This window comes from Vanessa atalanta, chromosome 10 (assembly GCF_905147765.1).
Source record: "Vanessa atalanta chromosome 10, ilVanAtal1.2, whole genome shotgun sequence".
Taxonomy (NCBI): domain Eukaryota; kingdom Metazoa; phylum Arthropoda; class Insecta; order Lepidoptera; family Nymphalidae; genus Vanessa; species Vanessa atalanta.
In genome coordinates, this window is record NC_061880.1 from 218,627 (window position 1) to 232,475 (window position 13,849).

The window sequence follows — 13,849 nt, forward strand, 5'->3', positions numbered from 1 at the left end:
TCATGAAGTAGTTGTAGGTAGTGTAGAGAAAGAAAAAGAAAAAATAAAGAAGTCGTAAAAAGAAATAATAGTTGGGCGAGATCGCTCGATATACAAGAGTATATTTTCATATCGTTTTCGAGAAACACATTCAACAAACTGATATTTACTGCGATGCAACATTAAAGCGTAATTAACACTTAAGCAATCGATATCGTCAGCTCTCTCCTCAAGTTCTCCAGCCAAAGCTCGACAAGACGCACGAGGCACATAACCAAAACTGCTCAGATCCGAACACATCTCCAGCGACTCGCCATCGAACATAAAATAAAAGAAAAATTAAAAACGAAAGAAACAAAATCATAACGAAAGGAGAAATTGCGACTGTTTAGATCGACAGGCAGACCGAGAGGTCGAATAAAGGTGACTGTACTACCAAAACTGCAATACTGTCGCGTCGTGAGCAGAGAATGCTGCGGGGCGGGGGGCGCGGCGTACACGTCGGACGCGGTGGAGAGGCACTTGTGCAGTTTGCGGGTACCTTGCGAGCGCGAGCGCCGCACTGCGCGAGGCCCCGCGGGGCCCCCCGCGCCCGCGCCCCCTCCGGCGCAGCCCCCCGGCGCCGCGCCGCCCGCCGGGCCCCCGCCACCCGCCGGGCCCCCGCCGCCCCCGCCGCCGGGCCCGTTCATCTACAACACACACACACGTCCGACCTGCGCCACTGCCTCGCCGCCCGCACCCCGCGCCCTCCTACCGCACGCTGTGGACTGCCGCACGGGTCACATGCGATACTTAATTGTGTACATTGTTAATCAATTTCGATCACTGTTTTTAGTTATACATGTAGAAATAGTGGCGCGTTGACGTCCTTATCATAGCCGATACGTTTACCCCTAAGACGGAAACCACAACGCAAACGTACATAAATAGAAAAGACATCCTGTGGTCACAGACTGCGGATCTAATAATTTCATATGAAAACTGCCCCTGCCTACTTCGGATATAACGATAAGCGAATTGGATAGTACATTAAATAAATATAATTATGCATATAAATGAACATAGAAAGTGTAACAGAAATAAAAGAAACAAATGGGTAGTACACAAGAGGAGACCGCCACCTGAGGAGCGAGTACATGTAACGGACACGTGTCACGAGGGACGCGGACAGACACGACGGCCGACGCGTCGGTATTAGTCAGGCGTGGTTCAGTTATGTTTCTCCTTTGTTAGTCGAGTGCTGTGAGCCTTTTTGCTGGATCCATACCTATTACGTTGGGCACTTCTATTACTTCGTTTAATTCCTCTTCGACATTTCGTTCGTTTCTCGTGCAAAGTCTCGCTACAAGCTCTCCTGGGGAAAGCAGATCAGTCAGAAAAGTGTAGCGCCTATTCGAATCGTTTCGTGACTAATCATCGTAAGTATCCCGGGCGCGTCGATTGCTCGGTATGGTCTGATGTGAAGCTATCAAGCGGGGAGGTGCACAGCTAGATTCCCACTACTGTAGCTCTTTACTTTAATATCATCCCAAATGGACATCGACAACACAGAGATCTTAACGCCTACGTTCGATGCAGTATTAACTATTTAAGGTATAAAATTACCGAAAAAATCACCGAATAGAATTTTTAGGCAGTTCGAATCCTCGTCGGATGAGTCCTTGTCCTTGGGAAAGAAAAATACAGCCATTACCTAAAGTGTTGTATTATGGCAATCGATAATATACCAGCGTATAAAGTGTAAGTTTATACACGTGATCCTATATATAAATATATCTATATATGTATATGTATATATTATATATATGCACCAATTATGACGCTCTATTTTAAAAGTATATAATTTAAATTTTAAAATAAATAAAAAGCCAAATATCACAAGAAGCGTGAAGCATGATGTTTACATTTTTTATGATCATCCGTTAACTTTATAATAAACTCTAGAGTGGAATCATTATAACACTCACACTAGTCGTCAGATCAACATATTTGTAAATGTTAAAAGTTGTAACTACGATTCATCTACGAGCAAAAACTTCTATCTGATAAAACTTTATCTACAATATTAGTAAACGATATAAAAACTGGCCAAACCATTACCATTCCAATTCCAGAGCAACGGTATCTACGCTATGTTACATGATGACTAGACTACGAGAGAGTCGACCCGCGTGACGCGGCAAGTGTGAGAGTGAGGTGGATAGCTCCTGAGGATACTTACTGAACCGCCGCATCAGGTTGCCGGCGAACGACTGCGACTGTTGAGTCGCTTGCTTCTTTCGCAGGTCCTTTACCGATTCCTGCTTGTTGTATTTAATATTGGGCACTGATAGCAATCTCTGGTCTCTCTGGTCCTTTGTGATGTCCTCTTTTCTCTTGGCTTTCGAACGAGGCGGTCGCAGTGGCTTGCCATCTTCATCGAAAAGAGGAAGATTATCAGGACGTGTAGCTTTTTCGTCTTCTCCGATCCGAGAGGGGGAAATGTCAGGCGTTATTTCACCTCGTTCTTTGTCCTGCCATCTTTCCTGAAGTTCTTTATGCATTCTGTCATAAACATCAGCTGCTCGTTTCTCTTGTAGTTCTCGATGCATTCGCTCGAAGACATCCGAACAAACGCGTAAAGGTGATGACAGTTGGCTTTTATCTTCGTCTGCTCTCCGCTCTCCCGCCTCTTCGCCTTCGGGGGAGTCGGTGACAGATTCAGGCGCCGCCTCGGACGTGCCAGCCGTTTCACAATAGAATTGTGAATTCCCTTTTTCAACGATTTCCTCGTTTTCTTGCGGCCCGAAGGCAGCTTTGAGCTTAAGGTCAACTTTAGAAATTTGACGTTTCAAATTGAAGTTCTTCCATGGTGTGGATTTGCGTCTCGTGTCAAGCTTTGGGTCCGGCAGTGCTTCCTCGGCAGGCTCGGGGCTGGCTGGTGACTCCTCCAACTTCAGGGACAGGGGAATAGATCATTTTGTTGAGCTTTGTTCCCGACCACGTATCGAGGGTTGTTATACACCGGCCATAACACGGCGCGGTGACCATACTTCTATTGAAAACAGTCCTTCCAAAATTCGTACTAAGTTATTTAGTGAGTACACCGTTAAAATTAAATTTAATAACTCTTGTGAAATGGGGAATGTCATTTTGGAAGGGCAGTTGCAATCAAAATTTCAGGTCTGAGATTTTTGAGACATGGCGACTTACAATAGCCATTATCTTTGAAGCTGATTTAAGTTTTTTAAAAAAAAATCTATTAGTGGCTCGTGTGACAGCTATATAGTTAGGCGTTGTAGAATAGTGAAGACAGGCTTAGTGTAAAAAATGTCTAAATGCCATGCCATATGTCACTACGGGATAAGCCGAGGTAACCCTTAGCGCTAAATACTAATAAATTAAAAGGAAATCATAAAGAACAAACTATATCAGGATTCAATCGGGGAGGTTTAGCGCAGCCAAATTCCCCTCGATTTTAGCAAACGAAAATATAATGAAACAAAACAGCAAATAAAATGTAATGTGAAAAGATTGCCTCTGAAGTCAAAGTTACTGTTTCAATAAACACCGCCGCGACGGAATGAGTAGGCTATTAGCGGGCTGTTCACTACGCCTGCAGCTAATACAACACTACTCGAGTAAGATTCATTCATGTATTTAGTGACTCGTTCTAATCATTCCGGCTTCGTCGAGCCCTCGTCACCGGTGCGAGCCTACTCACTACTCCTTACCTACGCGACACGGCAAAGTATTCCCAGCCCGCACATTGCGAACATCAACTACTCGGCGGAATTCACTAATATTTCTTAAAATTACTTTACGGTATTCGAGTCTGTGAGAATATTCAAACGCGAGAAGGAATCCAATCACACGACGCGCCCCGCGCTCACCTGGTCCAGCTCGGGCGAGCGGCGCTCGTGGCGCGCCAGCGGCGCCTCCGGGTGCGGCAGGTACAGCGCGTGCGCCGGCAGCGCCGCCACCACGCAGCGCCGCCACACGTCCAGCACCACCACGCCGCGCTCGCCGCCCCACGCCATGCTGCGACACACGGGGGGTCAGCGGGCGGCGGGCGCGGGCCGCGCGCGGGGGGGGCGTACTCACAGGCCGTACGACGAGTTGAGCGTGAGCGCCGTGACGGGGTGCGGCGGGCCGTGCTGCAGCGCCACCAGCGCGGCCTGGAAGCCGGGCGCCCGGCGCGCGCCGCCCGTGCCCGCGCAGCCGCGCACGCGCAGCGCGCTGCCCGCCCACGAGCCCGACTGCGACACGAGCGAGTCCGTTACTTCCGCCGCGACGGCCCGCCTCGGGTCGGCTCTCGGGGGCGGCGCGCTCACCCTTCGGCCCTCGCCCTCGACGCTCTCGGCGCCCCTGCCGAGGGAGGCGGACCGGCCGCTCTCCGCCTCCGGGGACGTCTCCTCCTCCACCGCGTCGGTTATCACCGGCACCTCGACGACCTGGAACGCCACGACTCTCGACTCGTTTCGGGAATGCTCGCGACGTTGCGGATCGCGTCCGGCTCGGTCCGCGGCTCGGGCACTCACGTGCGTCTCGGCGTGCACCTCGGCCTTGCGGAACTTGAAGAGCACGACGTGTCCGTGCGGCAGCGCCACGCACAGCCGGCGCGACTCGGCGCACAGCGCGGCCTGCTGCACGGCCAGCGGGGACTCCTCCTCGTAGCCGCCGCGCCGCTCGAACACTGCGGACACGACTCACTACTGCGGACGGTACCCCGGGGAGTGCTACGGTCGTCGGTGGCGACTGTGCGCACCGCACGGTTTTATGAAGGGAACTAGCGTTTATATGCGCCGAGTGTAACCCGTAACGCATTTATACGTCATGTACCGAAGTGTATTGGCTCACCTTTTGAACATTTTAATTTGTACAGTATTTGCAAAGTCCCCGCGCTCGCGTCCCAAAATTTCACGCTGCCATCTGCGTGCCTGAAATGACATCATTTGTTTCCATTTAATACGATGTCCGTTAATCGTTTGACGAGTGTGCGAAGATATTTGCATAATTTAAATCTAGCTTAATTAAAAACGTTTTTACCGAAGACGAAGTTGAAAAATTTAAATTTACCCAGTGAGTATAATTTCGCTGTAGGAGCACGAGGCCGGCGCCCACTCGCCGCCGTTGATGGGCCAGAGTTTCTCGCTGAAGCCGGCCGCCTTCTTGTTGCCTTGTCGGCCCACTGAGTAGAACGCTGGAATCTATAATTGGAAATTAATTTGTTATGACATGCTTTCACATTATCGAATCATTAAAGTGTAACATTCGGAACATTAGTGTAGTTCTAAAGTTAAATTCAACATTTTTAAAAGGATCAAAACTCATCATTATAAAAACTCATCAGAAATTCTAAAATCTGTACCAAATCCGAAGGGCAGTCAGCAAAGTAACAACAGCATGTGACAGGTGATTCGTGTATGTCCATGGGGTAAGGGTTCTCGAAGCAGGGGTAGCCGGGAGTCAGCAGATCTATTACGACCAGGTCGTTCTGCAGTAGCACCACTATCGCGTATGGTTCTTGATAATCTGAAACGTGTAGAAACATATTTTTATATTACGCTGTATAGTCTCCACCGTGTTTGCAGCCGAATGGAACAATTTGCCAGTCGGCTCAGCGAAGAACTGTGACAGCATCAGCTGTTTTATCAGTTGTCTTCATAATTTTATTATTTATATAAATTATTGCATTGTTTATTAATTTAGTAAATGGATTATGTTCGATCTCACTAAGAGACTTAAATAAATATTATGATTAGTGTCTCCTATCCTATACGTTAAAAAGTTTATCGAATTAATTTCAATATTACTGTTTTCATTAATTTTCAAATAGTTGTAGTTGGTGTATAACCGATATAGATATAGAATCAGATTATGTTTGATGCGTTATGTTCAACAAAGATAAAACGTATTGTAATGTCTAAGTAAACGACCAACAGACCGGCAGCGTGAGGGCTCTCGCAGAGGGTGACGAAGTCGACCACGCTATGCTCCATTTCCAGCACGGTGGTGCTCTTTCCGTTGAGGACCGTGATGCTATGCGTCCGACCAGCTTTGTCGGTTGGCAGGCCGCCGGAGAATATCACCAGACTTTCTCTGAAATTTTATTTTATACTTTTTAATACCTAATAATCAAATAAATATACAGATTTTTATTATTTTATTATACAGATTATTATTAGCACAGGAATTCTTAAAAGGTCGCAGTTGAGCTGAGAAAGGATTTTTCAAATTTCATCTAAGATAAATTAAACATTAAATAGAGGACGAAAGTTTGTATGGAAATTTATCATTTATGATTTTTGAAATATGGTAATCAGTATTTAGGCTTCCGTTGATGTGAAAAAGATATTTGTTGGGGATTTTTTTTAATTATCACCTCAGTGTAATTAGGGCCTTAAGTTTGTATGGAATTTGGCCGTTTTCGCCGAAATATGAAAATTGGTGTGTATACTTCTATTTATTTCAAAAAGACAGTTTTTATAAAGTTTTTGAAATTCATCCCTTAAAAGAGTGAAGTTAGAAATGAAAATAAATATGGAAATTCGTCATATTTTTAATATTAGAACTTGGAAGTCGACGATTAAGCTTCTGTTTATAAGTATAAGATAATATTAACAATAATATTACTACTCATATTAATGAGTATAAGATACTTGGTACTTAATTCTGTACTGACTGTATTTTTGCATATTCATCACCTATTTATATTTTAATAGAAGGTGAAACTTTTACGGAAGTTGAAGTTGAATTTTACACTTAAGTTGGAAATATGGAAATCAGTGTTTTGTTAATAAATATAAGACAGTTTTACAGCATTTTAGATAAAATATTAGTAAACATTAATTTCCTATTGAAGCGTTCGGCAATTTTATGATAAAAACCTGACAATTGTTGATGAGGTTCACAGTAGGTAGGTACAGAGGTAAATCACAGTGATTAACTTAAAAATGAAATCACGAAACAGGCCGAGACAAAAGATATTCAGATATGTTCAATTTTTGTGTGACGCAAAAATATACTATATATATTAACTTTAAATGAATATATTTTTAAATTGAAATTCGTTGACGAGGAACTCCCCGCGACCGAGATAAAACGAGAGCCCGGATAAAGAAGGTCACAAACACATCTAATATACAAACGAAATTGTGTGATAACTGATATTATGACGCCGATGAAAAATCTGGAATGTGGCTTACATATTGTATATATAAAAAACGTTTTTATTGAATAACATCGTGCTCACCCTGTTCTTGAAGTTTTCCATTCCAGTCTGAGTATAGGTTTGCAGGGTTCTGGTTTTCCGTCCTTGTTTGCTTTCGCTGAAAACATAAATTATAGTCATAGTATGACGACTTGTGTTCGAGTATATGTATGTACTGTGTGGGACAGTAGTGTACAGTTAGCACACTAACCATGCGGGTACGACAAGGAGGTAGGTCTCGGAGAGCGCATGCTCCACGTGGCCAGCGCACCGTCCGCGTGCGCGGTCATGAGCTTGGCGTCGTGCTGCCACGCCGCGGCGCGCACGGCCTCGCCGGGCCCGCTCGTGCCCAGCGACCCTCTCCACTCCGCGGCTCGCGCCCGCAGATCCCATACCACCACAAGTCCCGATTCATACGCAATTACTAACTGAAAATTATACAGAGGCGTGTAAGTATCTAGATCCGATATTTGGATCACGAACGCGACAGTTATAAGAAAATTCATTGAAATAATACGTTAAAATTGTGTATGAATTGTATAGGAAGGGACTCAATAAATATTGATTTATTCAAAGCACACTCCAGTTGCCTTCATTGCGATTAAGAATTACGCGCGCAATATTTTTGCCGACTAATTTATAAAAGCAATTTATGTCGATTCCGTCAGTTTTTTAATATTAAATATTCTCGTAATTACGAGTTCTAAGCATTCATCATTCTGAGTGACGAATAAAAGTATTACTTTGCTGGCGTCTAGTGGATTTTCGCTAACGTCGACGACGGCGCCCGGGTGGTTCGGCCTCGTTCTGTAACAAAAGATATTCATAAAATGTAGTTGCAGCAGATATTCATTATTTTAAAGACGACAAGTTTTACGTTAAGGTGGTCAAATATTTCCGGGGTGATTATAGCGAGCCGGTTTTACGAGCTACTATTTCTACGAGCGCGAATTTTTATTCATTCAATTTTCGACTATTTCGAAACCTTCAGCCAATCATTATCAATGATCCCTTGATTTGTTTTACGCAAAGACAAATACTGATTTAGAAAATGCCATATCCTTTGGGAATTTTTGTATGATAGCGTTGAACATTTAATTAGTTTGTCGACGCCTGATTAGTCATTCTCTACTAATGTTTTTGTGTGAGAATTCGAGGTCAATAGCCTTCATATGGATGTCTCTGTCCTGTCGCACACGTATAGAAAGGATCCGCCGCCAGGTCGGCGACAACTCCACGCGATGCGATGTCACGCCTCAACGATAAACATCAGTAAGGCGATATTGGGAGACGTATCATAGATCCATAAAGGCATAAATATTAATTGTTCAAATTATTCAACCGATTTGCTATCAAAATGATTAAAGTTTCAAACTTAACGCGACTTCACAGACGTGTTGTGCGTGCCTTTTGTTTATTCAATTATTTTGATTGAGTTAAGTTGTTAGATGTTACAAATATAATACAGAGAGACTACAGTAATCGTGGTATTTTTTCTTAAATGTTAGGTAACTCAGTTTATATAACAAAACACAGATGGAGCTCTTTTGTTTTACGACCCGAGGTATTTATAATTTAAATTCAGTTAAAAGTAAATGCAGTCATCTCGATGAGTACCGCTAAAATATTAAATGAAACACTAAATCTATTGAGATGATTATTCAGGTGCCGCGCCTCAACGCTTCGACCGTCTGGTATTTAATGTTACTCAATCTTCTTAGCGGTTAGATAAATCTGGAAAAGTCTTGCAACAAGTGATGTAATGGAGAGCGCCCGTCGCGACGTCACGGCGACACTTGTTGCGAGGTCACCGCGCCGTGACAGCCTTCCCCTGTATAACCTCTTCCCATATTTGATTGGAGAACCCATAATATAAATATATTTTGTACAGATAAAATAAATATTATTCTATCTATAAATTCAAAGTAATTCATTATTGAATTAACTTTGAATGGTTGAATGAGTCCATCATTTCTCCTATGCTTGCTATGATCGAGGATCTCTCGTCTGTCCTGAAAATGAATATCTTGTAACCTCAAGTACTAACATTAGTCAACTAATACTTAATTTAAACATTATCAATACCAATAATATAAAGAGTAGAATTTGTTTATTCGTATGTAGGGGGTAATCTCCAGAACTAATAATCACATTCTAAAAAATCACTTATAGAAAGCTACCTTCATCCTTAGTGGTATAAATTATATTGAGATTGTTGGTATAACTCAATATGGCAACACTATTCTTTTGTTTTGGTTTTTTATATAGTCTGTAACGAAGCGGCGTGTACTGTTTTCTTTTTTGAAGAAGTTTCACTAATTACAAAAAAAGAACTGCGAGTCAATTTAAATCTTGGTTTTTTACTTAATAATCCTACAGAGATCATATCGTTTTCTTGATTAACGAATTGCACCCGTACTAAGCCGGACGGGATAGACGTGCATGTATTTTGTGTTTTTAGCGTGATATGCTGGTCGTATGCACCATTTGTAGTTTCATGGGACTACAAAATTTCTTCAACCCGACGTCGACGGCGTCTCAAGCCAGGATCCGTCACACAGAAGGCACCCTTAGGACGCGCGTACTCTAAACTCTTATGTGGTCCGATCACTTAGAGTATTTTAACTCGCCTTCCCGCTGTAACGTGGAGAGATTAGGGGCCCAAAGAATACATTCCGAAAAAAGTATCTTTCGTCAATATAGATTACGTTATAGGAACAGATATATACAAACTTATATAGCTAATAATGCCAACCTAAGCCGATATTATTAACGGACTAGTTTGGTAAAAGGCTATTCAAAGTCTCGTTCAAACCTTTCCATATTACGCCATTAAGACGGGACCATCGCTAACCGGGATTTATGGAATCAATCTTTGTGAATATAATGACTACTATTTGGTAACAGATTGGTATTGTGTACGAGAATGATACTCGTTTGAATTTTATTATGATTTGAGGGATTTATGAGCTGAACGAGTGAATGATATCAATTTAGGAAACATCGTTTTGTCACAATATTTATGTTGAATTTCATTTCGTTTTGCATTCTGTGATATATTTAGTCTGTGCGTATTTACTTTCGATTCGACCACGTTTCAACTTTTTCTGCTACAGATGAGAATTATAATTGTATTTCGATTGTATAGAATACATCTATCTTCAGTTTGCCATCACACAGTCTAAGTCTAAATTATCAATAAATATATCGGGAAGGAAAAATTTGATCGGTGTTATTTTATGTTTGTATGTTTACTACAAAATATAATAAAGGAAATTTAGTATTATTGCTACGTGCGATTCACAGTATTTTCATAGTAATAATTGTTTCAAATCGGGACCCCGGGTCTCAACTAGTCCAAGCGTTCAGTTTAATCGAGGCGGATGCAAGTAATTGCTTTAAACCGGAACAACGGAGAGTGGATATTAAATTATTTCATCGAGCTCCTTCCGGCCCTCGCTTCCGGCGAGTGAGCCTCTTTTACTCTCCACACTCTCCTCCGAGAACTGACTAGAGAATATCGCTAATATTAATAGCTATTGCATAATACGGTAGCCACGTCGTTCGTACATATTTATGCAAGAACTTATCGTGTATTTAATGTACAGTCGAGGTAAGAAAAGGTTCGTCACCTTAAGGTCTATTTTCGTGTGCTCAGTATGCGCGATAATCTGATTTACCGATTGAGTATGACATATTGCGTCGCAATGTACATTATTTTGAACCTAGTTACAATACTATGTTAGTTTAATTTTATGTGCAGTTTTCTGTTTAATGCTTTAGTTTCAAAATTTATTAAGAGTTTACGACTTGATAAAGGAATGAACTTGAAAACTGACGAAGGTTTTCTTACTCTGACTGTACAATAAATAAATAAATAAAACCTATAGTTTTGCGAACGCACGCAGCATGTCCGGTGTGGGCGTCGGGCGGCGCCGACCGACGTAGTGTCGCCATTTTTATAATCACACACGACTATACCAGTTACTAATGCTAATGCAGAAACATACCGAGATTTAACATAGATACACGGATATTTATGTATCAACAACTTCTTTAAAGAAACGTTAGATGCTACGTGATGTATATGACATGGCATACTGCATGTAAATGACGCGACGTCTATATAAACGAAAAATTGACCGTTTTTGTTTTTGCAGTCTGCGTTGATAACTATTGTTTGTGTAATTATTACCTGAAGTTATCATAATATCTAATAATCCGATGGAACGGCAAACCTGATACGACCGGAAGGAGTTTAGGCGCCAACCAAACCAAAGGCTTTACGAGCTTTCCGATGCAGATGTAAATACGTCCGAGCTGTTATTAAGAATTTTTCTAAAGAAAAACCCAATAACTTTTTATCGTCCCTACCTGGGGTTTGAATCGGTAACCTCGGGATCTTCAGCCCTATATCTCGCCACTAGACCAGCGAATTTACCAACTAGTTGTCATAAATATTATATATACACAGAAATATATAAACAGATACACTGCCTTCTAGCTGTTGGTTTTTTGAAGATATGCAATCGCAGACATTGCTAACAATTTCAGTGAAAACGCACCATAAAATACATAAAGATTAAAACTAGACGTAATTTGACATTCGACGTTCCATTCACGGGCGTTGCTTTCGTCACAAAAGGGCTCAGGAAGTTCGTTATAACGCACCGAACCCCCGACTCACCCCAGCAGATTTTTTTTATTATATGTTACCGTATTTGAATGTGACGTTTACAATAACGACGCCGGCACACGGCAGCAATTAAGAGCCTTGTTTATAGAATAAATGGAACCCCTCACAGACTAACCTGCGGCGAGTCTATTAATACGCGAGGTTATTTAATTGAAACTACAAGAACTCGCTATTAAAGTTTTAGTGTTTAACAATTAAGTTCAAAAATCGTTTGAAAAACATTTATTTCGTTTCTCGATGCCTTCCCTTTTAGTGCTATTAAGGTAGTTGTTAAATTATGTTCCATCTTCCTCTTTCGTATGTAAAATCATTAATTCAGAAAGAGATCACTGTTAAACTACTAAAGACAACTTTTAATAAGTGAGGCCGTTACTTTTTTGTTTATAATTAAACATTTAAATAACATTAAATATACTTTATATATATTTACGTTATAGGAATGTATAATTTAATTATGTCTTTATGTAGTGCCACACTGCATACCTTCGGGTTGCAGCCGAATGGGCCGGCACGCCCGGGGAAGTACCACTCTCTCACTTAAAATCGGCGTGAAGTGGTAGCTATGTTACCGCGTTTCGTCTGGTATGTGAGAGTCCCGGAGGCCCGATACCCCCCCCCCCTCCTAAACATGATGGTTGTGCAGAATTTGGTTACATTACCCCAGGAGGGTACCATCAGCGACTGCGGTGGAGAATCCCTCTCTGGGCATCCATGCTCAGGACATACACCACCTGAGCAGGGATGCCCAGGCTGCCCTCCGAATTCTGGGGGGGGTAATTTTGCGCTCGCCACTGTTCGGGGCAAGCGGAGCAGGCATCATAAGGCAACCCCTACCACCCTCACTGTGGACTTCTGCAACATAAGGGGATTCAACTCGAACTTGAACGCCGTCCACTTTCACCTTGAGACGGCGAAGCCGGCCTTGCTCTTTCTTACCGAGACTCAGATATCTTCTCCTGCCGATACGACTTTTCTTTCCTACCCCGGGTATAAATTGGAACATTCCTTTGTACCACGAGCTGGGGTGTGCGTTTACGTCAGAGATGATATCTGCTCTCGACGCCTCGGCAGCCTTGAAGGACAGGACCTATCAATTATCTGGCTGCGTGTAGATTGTGACGACCATCCGCGAATCTACGCTTGCCTTTATAGGTCCCATAGCGGTAATGCCGAAACCGACCGACTGGTTGAGCACGTCCAAATGGCTACAGATTCCGTACTGCAGCAGATCCCATCCGCAGAGATCGTTATTCTTGGCGATTTTAATGCCCACCATGCCGAATGGCTTGGATCGCGCACTACCGATCATGCGGGTAGATCTGTTCTCGACTTCGCTTTAGCATATGATTTGACACAACTAGTCCCCTCGCCAACGCGAATACCAGACGTGGAGGATCATACACCTTCCCTGTTGGACCTTCTGCTGACTTCCCATCCGGATGGCTACCAGGTTATCGTCGAACCCCCTCTGGGCTCGTCGGACCACTGTCTCGTCCGAAGTACAGTGCCGGTTGCGCGTTACTCACGACCTCGTTTCGTGGGCTGCCGCCGAGTGTGGCACTACAGGTCAGCAGATTGGGATGGGATGCGGTCCTTCTTTGCATCCTACCCATGGGGGCAGGTTTGTTTCTCGCCGGATGATCCGAGTGTTGTTGCTGACTCTGTTGCCGATGTGGTACTTCAGGGTATGGAACTATTCATTCCGTATTCTGCGGTCCCCATCGGTGGCAAGTCCCAGCCCTGGTTTGGTCGTTTCTGCAAAACGGCTTCACGCAGAAAATGGGAACGCTACCAAGACTGGGCTAACGCATCAGCGTCTCGTGATGTAAATACCAGCGCAATCAGAAAGGAATATAACTCTGCCTCTAGGTCCTTCAAAAACGTGATTGCTAAGGCGAAGACGGAGTACATTGGCAGAATTGGCGAGAGACTGGTGCGCCTCCCTTCAGGAACACGTGCGTTCTGGTCTCTCGCCAAGGCTG

The 13,849-nt window shown here is 43.2% G+C and overlaps 1 protein-coding gene across 6 annotated transcripts in view; it reads right to left on the minus strand.

Annotated features, from left to right (window-relative positions):
* Window positions 1–13,849, minus strand: part of LOC125066704 (syntaxin-binding protein 5) — a 251,491-nt gene that overhangs the window by 9,458 nt on the left and 228,184 nt on the right. For 2 of the 6 annotated variants that reach the window (XM_047674928.1, XM_047674932.1), the window contains exons 5-16: window positions 7,915–7,978; window positions 7,383–7,599; window positions 7,214–7,289; window positions 5,906–6,060; window positions 5,330–5,493; window positions 5,038–5,168; window positions 4,819–4,898; window positions 4,500–4,654; window positions 4,063–4,412; window positions 3,852–3,999; window positions 2,201–2,912; window positions 1,248–1,333 (exon numbers count right to left, since the gene is read on the minus strand). In XM_047674928.1, the coding sequence (XP_047530884.1) occupies window positions 1,248–1,333; window positions 2,201–2,912; window positions 3,852–3,999; window positions 4,063–4,412; window positions 4,500–4,654; window positions 4,819–4,898; window positions 5,038–5,168; window positions 5,330–5,493; window positions 5,906–6,060; window positions 7,214–7,289; window positions 7,383–7,599; window positions 7,915–7,978 (2,338 nt within the window). Of the gene's footprint in view, window positions 1–1,246; window positions 1,334–2,200; window positions 2,913–3,851; window positions 4,000–4,062; window positions 4,413–4,499; window positions 4,655–4,818; window positions 4,899–5,037; window positions 5,169–5,329; window positions 5,494–5,905; window positions 6,061–7,213; window positions 7,290–7,382; window positions 7,600–7,914; window positions 7,979–13,849 lie in introns of all 6 variants that reach the window. The other 4 variants (XM_047674933.1, XM_047674931.1, XM_047674930.1 and 1 more) reach the window with 3 other exon arrangements.